This window comes from Oncorhynchus keta, unplaced genomic scaffold (assembly GCF_023373465.1).
Source record: "Oncorhynchus keta strain PuntledgeMale-10-30-2019 unplaced genomic scaffold, Oket_V2 Un_scaffold_18035_pilon_pilon, whole genome shotgun sequence".
In the NCBI taxonomy this organism is placed as follows: domain Eukaryota; kingdom Metazoa; phylum Chordata; class Actinopteri; order Salmoniformes; family Salmonidae; genus Oncorhynchus; species Oncorhynchus keta.
In genome coordinates, this window is record NW_026290832.1 from 228,319 (window position 1) to 248,838 (window position 20,520).

General features: G+C 40.6%; 1 protein-coding gene across 1 annotated transcript in view; it reads left to right on the forward strand.

The window, feature by feature from the left end:
- Nucleotides 1-20,154, forward strand: part of LOC127927837 (uncharacterized) — a 51,229-nt gene extending 31,075 nt beyond the window's left edge. Inside the window, exons 3-4 of the mRNA XM_052514548.1 lie at nucleotides 18,129-18,452; nucleotides 18,813-20,154. Coding sequence (XP_052370508.1) covers nucleotides 18,129-18,452; nucleotides 18,813-19,448 — 960 coding nt within the window. The 3' untranslated portion in view covers nucleotides 19,449-20,154. The remainder of the gene's footprint in view (nucleotides 1-18,128; nucleotides 18,453-18,812) is intronic.
- The last annotated feature ends 366 nt before the right edge of the window (nucleotides 20,155-20,520 follow it).

Sequence of the window (20,520 nt, forward strand, 5' to 3'; positions counted from 1 at the left end):
AATTAGATACTGAGATATAGAAATAGGAAATTAGATACTGAGATATAGAAATAGGAAATAAGATACTGAGATATAGAAATAGGAAATAAGATACTGAGATATAGAAATAGGAAATAAGATACTGAGATATAGAAATAGGAAATAAGATACTGAGATATAGAAATAGGAAATTAGATACTGAGATATAGAAATAGGAAATAAGATACTGAGATATAGAAATAGGAAATAAGATACTGAGATATAGAAATAGGAAATAAGATACTGAGATATAGAAATAGGCCTACATATACGTGCTAATAGGTTAACTTTTTTAGTTTGGTGCTAAAGTAGTCTACTTCTGACTGTTGCTGCCTGAAACGTTTTCATGACAGTCCTAGCCCCTCCTCGTCTAACGTCACCGATTTGGATCTGTGCTCAGAGCTTGTCAGATACATTGTGCCAGTTCAGGTTGTGGCGTCTTTGTGGGAAAATCCGCATACCGGGATTGCAGGCTATTTCATGAAAAGAGCTTTGGTTATTTAATGACAAGTATTGATCGAATGAACTACCGGATAAAAGTCAGCTCTTTCTACTGAGTCAACTGAGGGAGAAAAAAAGAACTATATCTCCTGATTCCATTGCCGGGAGAAAGAGGGAACTTCGGCTATTGTTTCGTTCAAAACAAGTAAAGAAGATCGTTGCAGAACTGCCCTCTATTGGATATCATCTGCAGCTAAGGACGCAAATAATTCAGAACAACTATCCGTTGTATTTTCTGGAACTTGTCATTGAGACGTCGAGCACCTCCCGCCCCCTCGCCTCTATTCCAAAATACTAGAGGGGGGGTAGGCAGTGGCGAACTGCAGCACTGGGTGAAACACGGGATTCAAGGTAGACTGAGCATAGCCTGCTGCCTGATTTCACCACAATATAAACCTCTATTTGGACGATTTATTTTCCCCCGTTCAGTCACCTAACTCCGATAAGAACGTATCGTCTCGGTTGTTCGGTTGTGCGTAAATTGCGCGGTGGATATCTTTCCAGCTCGCGGGAGATCTACTCATCATCAGTCTACGGTTCGCCGTTTCGAGCAGCGTAGTTCAGAGCTACTGAACGTAGGGATAACTAGTCAGTCAAGTCGGCTCGCATTAATTCATTAGTTTGAAAGTAGTTCCACAACGACTTCGGGTCTCAGTGTAACGGCGTATTCCCAACCAACGGACGGACTGGAATTTGCGCTCGAGTTGCATGCCTGGTCTAAATCATCTGGACTGAACGTATTCTATCCACTCAGGGGAAGCTATCAGAGGTCCGGAGAGTTGGAAGCGCCATGGCGATGTTGGCGACTGTTTGGATAGTCCTTCTGGCTGTCAATATACAAGGTAAGCACTTGAAATACAATTAACATTCTTGATTTTAACGGTATAATGTTTTCTCGATGGATAGTTGTATTCTTTTCAATGAATATTTAGCATAAAGGGGGTTTAAATCAGCATGCCAACAAATACATATTATTGTTAGTAGCCTAGAAAAAAATCCGTTCACATATTTGCAATCCAAAGAAAAGGTTATTTTCCAAATAGATGTCGGATGGATTTGGTTGTTGAATAATTCCGTGTCAGTTGGCTACATGAAGTGAAGTGACGGTGATAACAGGCAGATGGCGATAGCGCTGTTAAAGGCTCCGACCGTCATAAACATGTCCATACAACATCATGACGACACGCAGTTCTTATTATCTCAGGTGATCACACAGCACGAACCCTCCCAGGTAGTTACATAGCCTACCAAACACAACGGGAGGTTTCTTTGTGTGTTGTGTTCAATAACCGTTGGGTTATCAACATGAACCTACTTCTACTTAGACACCATCTGCATGGAATAGCAGCAGATCCTACTTAGACACCATCTGAATGGAATAGCAGCAGATCCTACTTAGACACCATCTGAATGGAATAGCAGCAGATCCTACTTAGACACCATCTGAATGGAATAGCAGCAGATCCTACTTAGACACCATCTGAATGGAATAGCAGCAAATCCTACTTATCTGAACGGAGTAGCTATAGCAGATCCTACTTAGACACCATCTGAATGGAATAGCAGCAGTTCCTACTTAGACACCATCTGAATGAAATGGCAGCATAATCTACTTAGACACCCTCTGAACAGAATAGCTATAGCAGATCCTACTTAGACACCATCTGAATGGAATAGCTATAGCAGATCCCACCTAGACACCATCTGAATAGAATGGCAGCAAATCCTACTTATTTGAATGGAATAGCTATAGCAGATCCTACTTAGATACCATCTGAATGGAATAGCTATAGCAGATCCCACCTAGACACCATCTGAATAGAATGGCAGCAAATCCTACTTATTTGAATGGAATAGCTATTGCAGATCCTACTTAGACACCATCTGAATGGAATAGCTATAGCAGATCCCACCTAGACACCATCTGAATAGAATGGCAGCAAATCCTACTTATTTGAATGGAATAGCTATTGCAGATCCTACTTAGACACCATCTGAATGGAATAGCTATTGCAGATCCTACTTAGACACCATCTGAATGGAATAGCTATAGCAGATCCCACCTAGACACCATCTGAATAGAATGGCAGCAAATCCTACTTATTTGAATGGAATAGCTATTGCAGATCCTACTTAGACACCATCTGAATGGAATAGCTATTGCAGATCCTACTTAGACACCATCTGAATTCAATATCTATAGCAGATCCTACTTAGACACCATCTGAATGGAATAGCTATTACAGATCCTACTTAGACACCATCTGAATGGAATAGCTATTGCAGATCCTACTTAGACACCATCTGAATGGAATAGCTATTGCAGATCCTACTTAGACACCATCTGAATGGAATAGCTATAGCAGATCCTACTTAGACACCATCTGAATGGAATAGCTATAGCAGATCCCACCTAGACACCATCTGAATAGAATGGCAGCAAATCCTACTTATTTGAATGGAATAGCTATTGCAGATCCTACTTAGATACCATCTGAACAGAATAGCTGTAGCAGATCCTACTTAGACACCATCTGAACAGAATGTCAGCCTCCTACTTAGACACCATCTGAACTCAATATCTATAGCAGATTCTACTTGGCTTGATGTTTCCACATCTGGTCTGAAGGATCCACCAGAAAATGAATGATTACACAGTAATTACACATAGTGAAGACATTATCATTCTCAACTCATTTTGAAGTATTCTTTCATTATAATGCACTGGTGAGTGATTGAACATTGAAAGATGTCTAACCAATTAAGTGCCTGTTTATTTTTTTGACTGTGGGAACTTTGATTGTGAAAAGAAATGACCATTCAATGGGTAAACCATCATGTCCTATAGACTTGTTTCTCTATGTGGATATAGAGGTCATAAACACTACGCAGTATTCTCCTATAAAGCTGCAGTGTGTTTGCGAAAGCAGAGTTTGCTGTGTCCGTAAACCCTGGATTAAAGCAAGCAATTTGATGAATTATATGGATATTAAGCCGCCAACATGCCCCGCCCACAACCCTACAACTGTTTTCAGCATCATACCTTAGAACCTGTTCTTCCTGTTTCAAATGGCCCCTATTCCCTATGTACTGTTGTGCATCGTCCACTACTTTTGACCAGAGCCCTATGGGTCATGTCAAAACCCAAGTGCCCTATTCCAGGGCCCTAGTCAAACTATATAGGGAATAGGGTGCAATGTGGGATACAAAGCATGGCTGAGAGCTCCTCTGCCATAGTCAAACTACCGACCAGAGGAAACCACTTACTGAAAACAATACTGATCCGTTATGACCATCGCCTCATGCTCTTGGGAAGTGATGTATTTACAGGTCAGGATTTATCCTGTTGAAAAAAGGGGATTTCTGGATGGGATATGGGTGGATGGGTGGATGGGTGGATGGATGGGTGGATGGTGGGAAATGGATGGATGGGTGGATGGGTGGGAAATGGATGGATGGGTGGATGGGTGGATGGATGGGTGGATGGTGGGAAATGGATGGATGGGTGGATGGATGGGTGGATGGTGGGAAATGGATGGATGGGTGGATGGGTGGGAAATGGATGGATGGGTGGATGGATGGGAAATGGATGGATGGGTGGATGGTGGGAAATGGATGGATGGGTGGATGGGTGGGAAATGGATGGGTGGATGGATGGGTGGATGGTGGGAAATGGATGGGTGGATGGATGGGTGGATGGTGGGAAATGGATGGGTGGATGGATGGGTGGATGGTGGGAAATGGGTGGGATATGGAAGGATGGGTGGATGGATGGGTGGATGGTGGGAAATGGGTGGGATATGGAAGGATGGGTGGGTGGATGGTGGGAAATGGGTGGGATATGGATGGGATATGGATGGATGGTGGGATATGGATGGGATATGGATGGATGGGTGGATGGATGGTGGGAAATGGGTGGGATATGGATGGGATATGGATGGATGGTGGGAAATGGGTGGGATATGGATGGATGGGTGGATGGTGGGAAATGGATGGATGGATGGGTGGGATATGGGTGGGATATGGATGGATGGTGGATGGGTGGATGGTGGGAAATGGGTGGGATATGGATGGGATATGGATGGATGGTGGGAAATGGATGGATGGGTGGATGGGTGGGATATGGATGGATGGGTGGATGGGTGGATGGATGGATGGATGGGTGGATGGTGGGAAATGGATGGATGGATGGGTGGATGGTGGGATATGGATGGATGGATGGATGGGATATGGATGGATGGTGGGAAATGGATGGATGGGTGGATGGGATATGGATGGATGGGTGGATGGGTGGGATATGGATGGATGGGTGGATGGATGGATGGACGGATGGATGGGTGGATGGGTGGATGGGTGGATGGTGGGAAATGGGTGGGATATGGATGGATGGGTGGATGGGTGGATGGGTGGATGGGTGGATGGGTGGATGGATGGATGGGTGGATGGTGGGAAATGGATGGATGGGTGGATGGTGGGATATGGATGGATGGGTGGATGGATGGATGGATGGATGGGTGGATGGTGGGAAATGGGTGGGATATGGATGGATGGGTGGATGGGTGGATGGATGGATGGGTGGATGGGTGGATGGATGGATGGGTGGATGGGTGGATGGGTGGGATATGGATGGATGGGTGGATGGTGGGAAATGGATGGATGGGATATGGATGGATGGGTGGATGGTGGGATATGGATGGATGGGTGGATGGGTGGATGGATGGGTGGATGGTGGGAAATGGGTGGGATATGGATGGGATATGGATGGATGGGTGGATGGATGGATGGTGGGAAATGGGTGGGATATGGATGGGGTATGGATGGATGGGTGGATGGATGGATGGGTGGAAGGGTGGATGGTGGGAAATGGGTGGGATATGGATGGGATATGGATGGATGGGTGGATGGATGGATGGTGGGAAATGGGTGGGATTTGGATGGGATATGGATGGATGGGTGGATGGATGGATGGTGGGAAATGGATGGGATATGGATGGATGGGTGGATGGATGGATGGGTGGAAGGGTGGATGGTGGGAAATGGGTGGGATATGGATGGGATATGGATGGATGGGTGGATGGATGGATGGTGGGAAATGGGTGGGATATGGATGGGATATGGATGGATGGGTGGATGGATGGATGGGTGGAAGGGTGGATGGTGGGAAATGGGTGGGATATGGATGGGATATGGATGGATGGGTGGATGGATGGATGGTGGGAAATGGGTGGGATATGGATGGGATATGGATGGATGGGTGGATGGTGGGATATGGATGGATGGATGGATGTGGGGATGGATCAATGGTGGATGGATGGATGTGGGGATGGATGGATGGGTGGATGGGTGGATGGTGGGAAATGGGTGGGATATGGATGGATGGTGGGAAATGGGTGGATGGGTGGATGGGAAATGGGTGGGATATGGATGGATGGTGGGATATGGATGGATGGGTGGATGGGTGGCATATGGGTGGATGGGTGGATGGTGGGATATGGGTGGGATATGGATGGATGGGTGGATGGGTGGCATATGGGTGGATGGGTGGATGGTGGGATATGGGTGGGATATGGATGGATGGGTGGATGGGTGGAAATGGATGGGATATGGATGGTGGGAAATGGATGGGATATGGATGGATGGTGGGAAATGGATGGGATATGGATGGATGGTGGGAAATGGATGGATGGGTGGATGGGTGGGATATGGAAGGATGGTCGATGGGTGGATGGTGGGAAATGGGTGGGATATGGATGGGATATGGATGGATGGTGGGAAATGGATGGATGGGTGGATGGGTGGGATATGGATGGATGGGTGGATGGGTGGATGGTGGGATATGGATGGATGGTATATGGATGGATGGGTGGATGGGTGGATGGTGGGATATGGATGGATGGATGGATGGGATATGGATGGATGGGTGGATGGGTGGATGGTGGGATATGGATGGATGGGTGGATGGGTGGGATATGGATGGATGGGTGGATGGTGGGATGGATGGATGGATGGGTGGACGGTGGGAAATGGATGGATGGTATATGGATGGATGGGTGGATGGGTGGATGGTGGGATATGGATGGATGGATGGATGGGATATGGATGGATGGGTGGATGGGTGGATGGTGGGATATGGATGGATGGGTGGATGGGTGGGATATGGATGGATGGGTGGATGGATGGATGGATGGATGGGTGGATGGGTGGATGGTGGATGGTGGGAAATGGGTGGGATATGGATGGATGGATGGGTGGATGGGTGGATGGATGGAAATGGGTGGGATATGGATGGGTGGATGGATGGATGGATGGATGGATGGGTGGATGGATGGATGGGTGGATGGTGGGAAATGGGCGGGATATGGATGGGTGGATGGATGGATGGATGGGTGGATGGTGGGAAATGGGTGGGATATGGGTGGATGGGTGGATGGTTGGATGGTGGGAAATGGATGGATGGATGGGTGGATGGATGGGATATGGATGGATGGGTGGATGGGTCGGATATGGATGGATGGGTGGATGGTGGGAAATGGGACGGATGGATGGATGGATGTGGGGATGGATCAATGGTGGATGGATGGATGTGGGGATGGATGGATGTGGGGATGGATGGATGTGGGGATGGATGGATGTGGGGATGGATGGATGTGGGGATGGATGGATGGATGTGGGGATGGATGGATGTGGGGATGGATGGATGTGGGGATGGATGGATGTGGGGATGGATGGATGTGGGGATGGATGGATGGATGGGTGGATGGGTGGGATATGGATGGATGGGTGGATGGTGGGAAATGGGACGGATGGATGGATGGATGTGGGGATGGATCAATGGTGGATGGATGGATGTGGGGATGGATGGATGTGGGGATGGATGGATGTGGGGATGGATGGATGGATGTGGGGATGGATGGATGGATGTGGGGATGGATGGATGGATGTGGGGATGGATGGATGTGGGGATGGATGGATGTGGGGATGGATGGATGTGGGGATGGATGGATGGATGTGGGGATGGATGGATGTGGGGATGGATGGATGGATGTATGGTGGATGGATGGATGTGGGGATGGATGGATGGATGTGGGGACGGATGGATGGATGTGGGGATGGATGGATGTGGGGATGGATGGACGGATGGATGGATGTGGGGATGGATGGATGTGGGGATGGATGGATGGATGTGGGGATGGATGGATGGATGTGGGGATGGATGGATGGATGTGGGGATGGATGGATGGATGTGGGGATGGATGGATGGATGTATGGTGGATGGATGGATGTGGGGATGGATGGATGGATGGATGGATGGATGTGGGGATGGATGGATGGATGGATGGATGTGGGGATGGATGGATGGATGGATGGATGGATGGTTGTGGGGATGGATGGATGTGGGGATGATTGGATGGATGGATGTGGGGATGGATGGATGGATGTGGGGATGGATGGATGGATGTGGGGATGGATGGATGGATGGATGGATGGATGGATGGATGTGGGGATGGATGGATGGATGTGGGGATGGATGGATGGATGGATGGATGGATGTATGGTGGATGGATGTATGGTGGATGGATGGATGTGGGGATGGATGGATGTGGGGATGGATGGATGGATGTATGGTGGATGGATGTATGGTGGATGGATGGATGTGGGGATGGATGGATGGATGTATGGTGGATGGATGGATGGATGTATGGTGGATGGATGGATGTGGGGATGGATGGATGGATGTGGGGATGGATGGATGTATGGTGGATGGATGGATGTGGGGATGGATGGATGGATGTGGGGATGGATGGATGTATGGTGGATGGATGTGGGGATGGATGGATGTGGGGATGGATGGATGGATGTATGGTGGATGGATGGATGTGGGGATGGATGGATGGATGTATGGTGGATGGATGGATGGATGTATGGTGGATGGATGGATGTGGGGATGGATGGATGGATGTGGGGATGGATGGATGTATGGTGGATGGATGGATGTGGGGATGGATGGATGGATGTGGGGATGGATGGATGTATGGTGGATGGATGTGGGGATGGATGGATGTGGGGATGGATGGATGGATGGATGTATGGTGGATGGATGTATGGTGGATGGATGGATAGAAGTCAATGTAAAGCAGTGAGCAGTGTTGTTTGACTGTGTGTGACTAGTCTTCTATGAGGCTTTCACTGCTTGTTCAGATGTACATATTTAATGTTAAAGCTAGTATGAATAAACCTATGACATCACACCACTGCTTTGCAAATCAATGGCAAGGAGCATGGGTCAAGTTTAAGAACATTGCCGTAACATGTTAATGACGTGTGCATGTGTGTGTGCGTGTGTGTGTGTGCATGCCTGCATTTGTGTGTGTGGGTGTAGCGTTGTGTTGGTATGAAGCTAATCCTGTTTGTGTATGTGGCTCAGAGCCCAAGACATTGATCCATTATGCAAAGGGCTTCCAGCTACAGTCAGGGGCACTGCTCTCTTCCTGCTAACTGAAACTGTAATGCCCTGTACGTTTACATTATGGATCGAAAAATTCCATTTAGCGATGGATGGTGGGTGTTTTCTGTGGGGGAAAGAACAGAGCTAAAATGGTTGACTTTAGTAGAACTATGGTACATTGTCCTTTAGTAGAACTATGGTATAGTGTCCTTAGTGTCCTTTAATATAACTGTGGTACAGTGTCCTCAGTGTCCTTCAGTAGAACTATGGTAGTGTCCTTTAGTAGAACTATGGTACAGTGTCTTTTAGTAGAACTATGGTACAGTGTCCTCGGTGTCCTTCTGTAGAACTATGGTATAGTGTCCTCAGTGTCCTTTAGTAGAACAATGGTACAGTGTCCTTCTGTAGAACTATGGTAAAGTGTCCTCAGTGTCCTTTAGTAGAACTATGGTAAAGTGTCCTCAGTGTCCTTTAGTAGAACTATGGTATAGTGTCCTCAGTGTCCTTTAGTAGAACTATGGTATAGTGTCCTCAGTGTCATTTAGTAGATCTATGGTACAGTGTCCTTTAGTAGAACTATGGTATAGTGAGTGTCCTCAGTGTCCTTTAGTAGAACTATGGTAAAGTGTCCTCAGTGTCCTTTAGTAGAACTATGGTATAGTGTCCTCAGTGTCATTTAGTAGATCTATGGTACAGTGTCCTTTAGTAGAACTATGGTAAAGTGTCCTCAGTGTCCTTTAGTAGAACTATGGTATAGTTTCCTCAGTGTCATTTAGTAGAACTATGATACAGTGTTCTCAGTGTCCTTTAGTTGAACTATGGTATAGTGTCCTCAGTGTCCTTTAGTAGAACTATGGTATAGTGTCCTCAGTGTCCTTTAGTAGAACTATTCATAGTGTCCTCAGTGTCCTTTAGCAGAACTATGGTATAGTGTCCTCAGTGTCCTTCATTTGAACTATGGTACACATGTTGTAGTTGTTGTAGTATTCATGTTGTAGTATTCATGTTGTTGTAGTATTCATGTTGTTGTAGTATTCATGTTGTTGTAGTATTCATGTTGTTGTAGTATTCATGTTGTTGTAGTATTCATGTTGTTGTAGTATTGATGTTGTAGTATTCATGTTGTTGTAGTATTCCGTGTTGTAGTATTCATGTTGTAGTATTCATGTTGTTGTAGTATTCATGTTGTAGTATTCATGTTGTTGTAGTATACATGTTGTAGTATTCATGTTGTAGTATTCATGTTGTAGTATTCATGTTGTAGTATTCATGTTGTTGTAGTATTCATGTTGTTGTAGTATTCATGTTGTAGTATTCATGTTGTAGTATTCATGTTGTAGTATTCATGTTGTAGTATTCATGTTGTTGTAGTATTCATGTTGTAGTATTCATGTTGTAGTATTCATGTTGTAGTATTCATGTTGTAGTATTCATGTTGTTGTAGTATTCATGTTGTAGTATTCATGTTGTAGTATTCATGTTGTTGTAGTATTCATGTTGTAGTATTCATGTTGTAGTTGTATTCATGTTGTTGTTGTATTCATGTTGTAGTATTCATGTTGTTGTAGTATTCATGTTGTTTAGTATTCATGTTTGTAGTATTCATGTTGTAGTATTCATGTTGTAGTATTCATGTTGTTGTAGTATACATGTTGTTGTAGTCATGTTGTAGTATTCATGTTGTAGTATTCGTGTTGTTGTAGTATTCATGTTGTTGTAGTATTCATGTTGTAGTATTCATGTTGTAGTATTCATGTTGTAGTATTCGTGTTGTTGTAGTATTCATGTTGTTGTAGTATACATGTTGTTGTAGTCATGTTGTAATATTCATGTTGTAGTATTCGTGTTGTAGTATTCATGTTGTAGTATTCATGTTGTTGTAGTAGTATTCATGCTGTTGTAGTATACATGTTGTTGTTGTAGTATTCATGCTGTTGTAGTATTCATGCTGTTGTAGTATACATGTAGTTGTAGTATTCATGTTGTAGTATTCATGTTGTTGTAGTAGTATTCATGTTGTTGTAGTAGTATTCATGTTGTTGTAGTATTCATGTTGTAGTATTCATGTTGTAGTATTCATGTTGTTGTAGTATTCATGTTGTTGTAGTATTCATGTTGTAGTATTCATGTTGTAGTATTCATGTTGTTGTAGTATTCATGTTGTAGTATTCATGTTGTTGTAGTATTCATGTTGTTGTAGTATTCATGTTGTTGTAGTATTCATGTTGTAGTATTCATGTTGTTGTAGTATTCATGTTGTTGTAGTATTCATGTTGTAGTATTCATGTTGTAGTATACATGTTGTTGTAGTATTCATGTTGTAGTATTCATGTTGTAGTATACATGTTGTAGTATACATGTTGTTGTAGTATTCATGTTGTTGTATTCATGTTGTAGTAGTATTCATGTTGTTGTAGTATTCATGTTGTTGTATTCATGTTGTAGTAGTATTCATGTTGTAGTATTCATGTTGTATTCATGTTGTAGTATTCATGTTGTAGTATTCATGTTGTTGTAGTATTCATGCTGTTGTAGTATTCATGTTGTTGTTGTATTCATGTTGTTGTAGTATTCATGTTGTTGTAGTATTCATGTTGTAGTATTCATGTTGTAGTATTCATGTTGTAGTATTCATGTTGTTGTAGTATTCATGTTGTTGTTGTATTCATGTTGTTGTAGTATTCATGTTGTTGTAGTATTCATGTTGTAGTATTCATGTTGTAGTATTCATGTTGTAGTATTCATGTTGTTGTAGTATTCATGTTGTTGTAGTATTCATGTTGTTGTAGTATTCATGTTGTAGTATTCATGTTGTAGTATTCATGTTGTAGTATTCATGTTGTTGTAGTATTCATGTTGTTGTAGTATTCATGTTGTAGTATTCATGTTGTAGTATTCATGTTGTAGTATTCATGTTGTTGTAGTATTCATGTTGTAGTATTCATGTTGTTGTAGTATTCATGTTGTTGTAGTATTCATGTTGTAGTATTCATGTTGTTGTAGTATTCATGTTGTTGTAGTATTCATGTTGTTGTAGTATTCATGTTGTAGTATTCATGTTGTAGTATTCATGTTGTTGTAGTATTCATGTTGTAGTATTCATGTTGTTGTAGTATTCATGTTGTTGTAGTATTCATGTTGTTGTAGTATTCATGTTGTTGTAGTATTCATGTTGTTGTAGTATTCATGTTGTTGTAGTATTCATGTTGTTGTAGTATTCATGTTGTTGTAGTATTCATGTTGTTGTAGTATTCATGCTGTTGTAGTATTCATGTTGTTGTAGTATTCATGTTGTTGTAGTATTCATGTTGTTGTAGTATTCATGTTGTTGTAGTATTCATGTTGTTGTTGTAGTATTCATGTTGTTGTTGTAGTATTCATGTTGTTGTTGTAGTATTCATGTTGTTGTTGTAGTATTCATGTTGTAGTATTCATGTTGTTGTAGTATTCATGTTGTTGTAGTAGTATTCATGCTGTTGTAGTAGTATTCATGCTGTTGTAGTAGTATTCATGCTGTTGTAGTAGTATTCATGTTGTAGTATTCATGTTGTTGTAGTATTCATGTTGTTGTTGTATTCATGTTGTTGTAGTATTCATGTTGTTGTAGTATTCATGTTGTAGTATTCATGTTGTAGTATTCATGTTGTTGTAGTATTCATGTTGTTGTAGTATACATGCTGTTGTAGTATTCATGTTGTTGTAGTATTCATGTTGTAGTATTCATGTTGTAGTATTCATGTTGTAGTATTCATGTTGTAGTATTCATGTTGTTGTAGTATTCATGTTGTAGTATTCATGTTGTTGTAGTATTCATGTTGTAGTATTCATGTTGTTGTAGTATTCATGTTGTAGTATTCATGTTGTTGTAGTATTCATGTTGTAGTATTCATGTTGTTGTAGTATACATGTTGTTGTAGTATTCATGTTGTTGTAGTATTCATGTTGTAGTATTCATGTTGTTGTAGTATTCATTGTTGTTGTAGTATTCATGTTGTTGTATTCATGTTGTTGTAGTATTCATGTTGTTGTAGTATTCATGTTGTAGTATTCATGTTGTTGTAGTATTCATGTTGTTGTAGTATTCATGTTGTTGTAGTATTCATGTTGTTGTAGTATTCATGTTGTTGTAGTATTCATGTTGTTGTAGTATTCATGTTGTAGTATTCATGTTGTAGTATTCATGTTGTTGTAGTATTCATGTTGTTGTAGTATTCATGTTGTTGTAGTATTCATGTTGTAGTATTCATGTTGTTGTAGTATTCATGTTGTAGTATTCATGTTGTTGTAGTATTCATGTTGTAGTATTCATGTTGTAGTATTCATGTTGTTGTAGTATTCATGTTGTAGTATTCATGTTGTTGTAGTATTCATGTTGTAGTATTCATGTTGTTGTTGTATTCATGTTGTAGTATTCATGTTGTTGTTGTATTCATGTTGTTGTAGTATTCATGCTGTTGTAGTATTCATGCTGTTGTAGTATTCATGTTGTTGTAGTATTCATGCTGTTGTAGTATACATGTTGTTGTAGTATTCATGTTGTAGTATTCATGTTGTTGTAGTATTCATGTTGTTGTATTCATGTTGTTGTAGTATTCATGTTGTTGTTGTTGTATTCATGTTGTTGTATTCATGTTGTTGTAGTATTCATGTTGTTGTAGTATTCATGCTGTTGTAGTATTCATGTTGTTGTAGTATACATGCTGTTGTTGTTGTATTCATGTTGTTGTATTCATGTTGTTGTAGTATTCATGCTGTTGTTGTTGTATTCATGTTGTTATATTCATGTTGTTGTAGTATTCATGTTGTTGTAGTATTCATGTTGTTGTAGTATTCATGCTGTTGTTGTTGTATTCATGTTGTTGTATTCATGTTGTAGTATTCATGTTGTTGTATTCATGTTTTAGTATTCATGCTGTTGTAGTATACATGTTGTTGTAGTATTCATGTTGTTGTAGTATTCATGTTGTAGTATTCATGTTGTAGTATTCATGTAGTAGTATTCATGCTGTTGTAGTATACATGTTGTTGTAGTAGTATTCATGCTGTTGTAGTATACATGTAGTTGTGTATATTTGTTTCAGAATTAGATGATGTTTCTGATCTGAACCCCAGCCATCTTGGCAGGACAGGAAGACAGTAGGTTGTGGGATGCAGGCCCAGGGTCCTAATATCATACCCATGTTCATCTCTTCAGATCTCTGCCTGTGTAGGCTGGGCCTTGTGACGTGTGAGACTGACTGATTTACTACTTTGATCAAGCGGCCCTGTCTGATGTACATTGAGATGATCCCTGTGCTTGTAGAGAAGATCGGGATTAAATGGTTCTCTGGGGAGCGAGGGATTCACTCTGCCGGAGACAGCGTTTCAAGCTGCTCAATGAAGGGGAGTGAAAAATTGAAAAAAAATCACTAAATTGCACATCAAGGGTCCTTGTTCTTTTTATTGTATGAAGGAATGTTGGAGAACGTTGGAGTTCTTTTTGCTCTATAGGTCTAATTGATCTTAAGCCTGTAAATTATAGAATGTTGGAGATGGTTGGAGTTGTTTCTGCTCTATAGGTCTAATTGATCTTAAGCCTGTAAATTATAGAATGTTGGAGATGGTTGGAGTTGTTTCTGCTCTATAGGTCTAATTGATCTTAAGCCTGTAAATTATAGAATGTTGGAGATGGTTGAGTTGTTTTTGCTCTATAGGTCTAATTGATCTTAAGCCTGTAAATTATAGAATGTTGGAGATGGTTGGAGTTGTTTCTGCTCTATAGGTCTAATGGCTTCTTGATCTTAAGCCTGTAAATTATAGAATGTTGGAGATGGTTGGAGTTGTTTCTGCTCTATAGGTCTAATTGATCTTAAGCCTGTAAATTATAGAATGTTGGAGATGGTTGGAGTTGTTTCTGCTCTATAGGTCTAATTGATCTTAAGCCTGTAAATTATAGAATGTTGGAGATGGTTGGAGTTGTTTCTGCTCTATAGGTCTAATTGATCTTAAGCCTGTAAATTATAGAATGTTGGAGATGGTTGGAGTTGTTTCTGCTCTATAGGTCTAATTGATCTTAAGCCTGTAAATTATAGAATGTTGGAGAACGTTTGAGTTGTTTCTGCTCTATAGGTCTAATTGATCTTAAGCCTGTAAATTATAGAATGTTGGAGAACGTTAGAGTTGTTTCTGCTCTATAGGTCTAATTGATCTTAAGCCTGTAAATTATAGAATGTTGGAGATGGTTGGAGTTGTTTCTGCTCTATAGGTCTAATTGATCTTAAGCCTGTAAATTATAGAATGTTGGAGATGGTTGGAGTTGTTTCTGCTCTATAGGTCTAATTGATCTTAAGCCTGTAAATTATAGAATGTTGGAGATGGTTGGAGTTGTTTCTGCTCTATAGGTCTAATTGATCTTAAGCCTGTAAATTATAGAATGTTGGAGAACGTTTGAGTTGTTTCTGGTTCTATAGGTCTAATTGATCTTAAGCCTGTAAATTATAGAATGTTGGAGATGGTTGGAGTTGTTTCTGCTCTATAGGTCTAATTGATCTTAAGCCTGTAAATTATAGAATGTTGGAGAACGTTGGAGTTGTTTCTGCTCTATAGGTCTAATTGATCTTAAGCCTGTAAATTATAGAATGTTGGAGATGGTTGGAGTTGTTTCTGCTCTATAGGTCTAATTGATCTTAAGCCTGTAAATTATAGAATGTTGGAGATGGTTGGAGTTGTTTCTGCTCTATAGGTCTAATTGATCTTAAGCCTGTAAATTATAGAATGTTGGAGATGGTTGGAGTTGTTTCTGCTCTATAGGTCTAATTGATCTTAAGCCTGTAAATTATAGAATGTTGGAGAACGTTTGAGTTGTTTCTGCTCTATAGGTCTAATTGATCTTAAGCCTGTAAATTATAGAATGTTGGAGATGGTTGGAGTTGTTTCTGCTCTATAGGTCTAATTGATCTTAAGCCTGTAAATTATAGAATGTTGGAGAACGTTTGAGTTGTTTCTGCTCTATAGGTCTAATTGATCTTAAGCCTGTAAATTATAGAATGTTGGAGATGGTTGGAGTTGTTTCTGCTCTATAGGTCTAATTGATCTTAAGCCTGTAAATTATAGAATGTTGAGATGGTTGGAGTTGTTTCTGCTCTATAGGTCTAATTGATCTTAAGCCTGTAAATTATAGAATGTTGGAGAACGTTTGAGTTGTTTCTGCTCTATAGGTCTAATTGATCTTAAGCCTGTAAATTATAGAATGTTGGAGATGGTTGGAGTTGTTTCTGCTCTATAGGTCTAATTGGGTTACTATATAGGTAGTAGTGATCTTAAGCCTGTAAATTATAGAATGTTGGAGATGGTTGGAGTTGTTTCTGCTCTATAGGTCTAATTGATCTTAAGCCTGTAAATTATAGAATGTTGGAGATGGTTGGAGTTGTTTCTGCTCTATAGGTCTAATTGATCTTAAGCCTGTAAATTATAGAATGTTGGAGATGGTTGGAGTTGTTTCTGCTCTATAGGTCTAATTGATCTTAAGCCTGTAAATTATAGAATGTTGAGAACTGTGTTCTGAGTTGTTTCTGCTCTATAGGTCTAATTGATCTTAAGCCTGTAAATTATAGAATGTTGGAGAACGTTTGAGTTGTTTCTGCTCTATAGGTCTAATTGATCTTAAGCCTGTAAATTATAGAATCTTGGAGATGGTTGGAGTTGTTTCTGCTCTATAGGTCTAATTGATCTTAAGCCTGTAAATTATAGAATGTTGGAGATGGTTGGAGTTGTTTCTGCTCTATAGGTCTAATTGATCTTAAGCCTGTAAATTATAGAATGTTGGAGATGGTTGGAGTTGTTTCTGTTCTATAGGTCTAATTGATCTTAAGCCTGTAAATTATAGAATGTTGGAGATGGTTGGAGTTGTTTCTGCTCTATAGGTCTAATTGATCTTAAGCCTGTAAATTATAGAATGTTGGAGAACGTTAGAGTTGTTTCTGCTCTATAGGTCTAATTGATCTTAAGCCTGTAAATTATAGAATGTTGGAGATGGTTGGAGTTGTTTCTGCTCTATAGGTCTAATTGATCTTAAGCCTGTAAATTATAGAATGTTGGAGATGGTTGGAGTTGTTTCTGCTCTATAGGTCTAATTGATCTTAAGCCTGTAAATTATAGAATGTTGGAGATGGTTGGAGTTGTTTCTGCTCTATAGGTCTAATTGATCTTAAGCCTGTAAATTATAGAATGTTGGAGATGGTTGGAGTTGTTTCTGCTCTATAGGTCTAATTGATCTTAAGCCTGTAAATTATAGAATGTTGAGATGGTTGGAGTTGTTTCTGCTCTATAGGTCTAATTGATCTTAAGCCTGTAAATTATAGAATGTTGGAGATGGTTGAGTTGTTTCTGCTCTATAGGTCTAATTGATCTTAAGCCTGTAAATTATAGAATGTTGGAGAACGTTAGAGTTGTTTCTGCTCTATAGGTCTAATTGATCTTAAGCCTGTAAATTATAGAATGTTGGAGATGGTTGGAGTTGTTTCTGCTCTATAGGTCTAATTGATCTTAAGCCTGTAAATTATAGAATGTTGGAGATGGTTGGAGTTGTTTCTGCTCTATAGGTCTAATTGATCTTAAGCCTGTAAATTATAGAATGTTGGAGATGGTTGGAGTTGTTTCTGCTCTATAGGTCTAATTGATCTTAAGCCTGTAAATTATAGAATGTTGGAGAACGTTTGAGTTGTTTCTGCTCTATAGGTCTAATTGATCTTAAGTTATAGAATGTTGTAACATTATGCCATGTTGTAAGGAGAAGGTAACATACTGTACACATGTAAAGCCAAATGCTGGAATTCTTTGGAATTACCCAAATGGCTTCTTGATGAATCACGACAAGACTCTGTTGGCAGAAGTAAAGGATCTCCAAAGAGCCTGTAAAACCTTTTGTTCCCCCTGTGGTCGCAGCCTTTTGACATGCACAGACCAGAATACAGGCTTTCACCCCAGGGTTAAAGGGCTCTCCTCATAAATGCCTGTTGTCTTTGAAGCACAAGTGATATAGAATACGTTGACTTCGGACTCTGACTGCTCTGCCTGGCCAAACAAACACACACAAGTGGGAATGGGTCCAACACATGCAATCTACCCCCAGGCAGGCCTCATTCAGCCATTCTAATGAAAACCATGAGTGGAATATTATTGAAAGGATTGCAAGGATTACACAAAGGTATGCCATTACCTTGGAAGTCCTCTTCTAGTGGACTGTGTTCTGGGTTACTATAAGGTAGTGGACTGTGTTCTGGGTTACTATAAGGTAGTAGTGGTAGACTGTGTTCTGGGTTACTATAAGGTAGTAGTGATAGACTGTGTTCTGGGTTACTATAAGGTAGTAGTGATAGACTGTGTTCTGGGTTACTATAAGGTAGTAGTGGTAGACTGTGTTCTGGGTTACTATAAGGTAGTAGTGATAGACTGTGTTCTGGGTTACTATAAGGTAGTAGTGATAGACTGTGTTCTGGGTTACTATAAGGTAGTAGTGATAGACTGTGTTCTGGGTTACTATAAGGTAGTAGTGGTAGACTGTGTTCTGGGTTACTATAAGGTAGTAGTGATAGACTGTGTTCTAGGTTACTATAAGGTAGTAGTGGTAGACTGTGTTCTAGGTTACTATAAGGTAGTAGTGGTAGACTGTGTTCTGGGTTACTATAAGGTAGTAGTGGTAGACTGTGTTCTAGGTTACTATAAGGTAGTAGTGATAGACTGTGTTCTGGGTTACTATAAGGTAGTAGTGATAGACTGTGTTCTGGGTTACTATAAGGTAGTAGTGGTCGACTGTGTTCTAGGTTACTATAAGGTAGTAGTGGTAGACTGTGTTCTGGGTTACTATAAGGTAGTAGTGATAGACTGTGTTCTGGGTTACTATAAGGTAGTAGTGATAGACTGTGTTCTGGGTTACTATAAGGTAGTAGTGATAGACTGTGTTCTGGGTTACTATAAGGTAGTAGTGATAGACTGTGTTCTGGGTTACTATAAGGTAGTAGTGGTAGACTGTGTTCTAGGTTACTATAAGGTAGTAGTGATAGACTGTGTTCTGGGTTACTATAAGGTAGTAGTGATAGACTGTGTTCTGGGTTACTATAAGTTAGTAGTGGTCGACTGTGTTCTAGGTTACTATAAGGTAGTAGTGGTAGACTGTGTTCTGGGTTACTATAAGGTAGTAGTGATAGACTGTGTTCTAGGTTACTATAAGGTAGTAGTGATAGACTGTGTTCTGGGTTACTATAAGGTAGTAGTGGTAGACTGTGTTCTAGGTTACTATAAGGTAGTAGTGGTAGACTGTGTTCTAGGTTACTATAAGGTAGTAGTGGTAGACTGTGTTCTGGGTTACTATAAGGTAGTAGTGATAGACTGTGTTCTAGGTTACTATAAGGTAGTAGTGGTAGACTGTGTTCTAGGTTACTATAAGGTAGTAGTGGTAGACTGTGTTGGTGACTATTATAAAGGACTGTTGTCATCTGCCAGTTAGCTAATCTTGCTCTCATCTTATTTAATTAAAATCAATCAGACTAATGTGGAAATTGAACCACTGGTATTAAATGCTATCCAATATTTTAAGTTGCCGGTATGGAATCAATTCTCTATTTTCTGTTTTTGTTCTGGATTTGCTTTTTCCTGATAATCTAGTTCATGATAATTTGCTCACATTGTATATAGACTTGTTTATACTGTATTATTGACTGTATGTTTGTTTTACTCCATGTGTAACTCTGTGTCGTTGTTTGTGTCGAACTGCTTTGCTTTATATTGGCCAGGTCGCAGTTGTAAATGAGAACTTGTTCTCAACTAGCCTACCTGGTTAAATAAAGGTGTTCTCAACTAGCCTACCTGGTTAAATAAAGGTGTTCTCAACTAGCCTACCTGGTTAAATAAAGGTGTTCTCAACTAGCCTATCTGGTTAAATAAAGGTGTTCTCAACTAGCCTATCTGGTTAAATAAAGGTGTTCTCAACTAGCCTATCTGGTTAAATAAAGGTGTTCTCAACTAGCCTATCTGGTTAAATAAAGGTGTTCTCAACTAGCCTATCTGGTTAAATAAAGGTGTTCTCAACTAGCCTACTTGGTTAAATAAAGGTGTTCTCAACTGGCCTACCTGGTTAAATAAAGGTGTTCTCAACTAGCCTACCTGGTTAAATAAAGGTGTTCTCAACTAGCCTACCTGGTTCAATAAAGGTGTTCTCAACCGGCCTACCTGGTTAAATAAAGGTGTTCTCAACTGGCCTACCTGGTTCAATAAAGGTGTTCTCAACTTGCCTACCTGGTTAAATAAAGGTGTTCTCAACTTGCCTACCTGGTTAAATAAAGGTGTTCTCAACTGGCCTACCTGGTTTAAAGGTGTTCTCAACTTGCCTACCTGGTTCAATAAAGGTGTTCTCAACTAGCCTACCTGGTTAAATAAAGGTGTTCTCAACTAGCCTACCTGGTTAAATAAAGGTGTTCTCAACTAGCCTACCTGGTTAAATAAAGGTGTTCTCAACTAGCCTACCTGGTTAAATAAAGGTGTTCTCAACTAGCCTACCTAAAGGTGTTCTCAACTAGCCT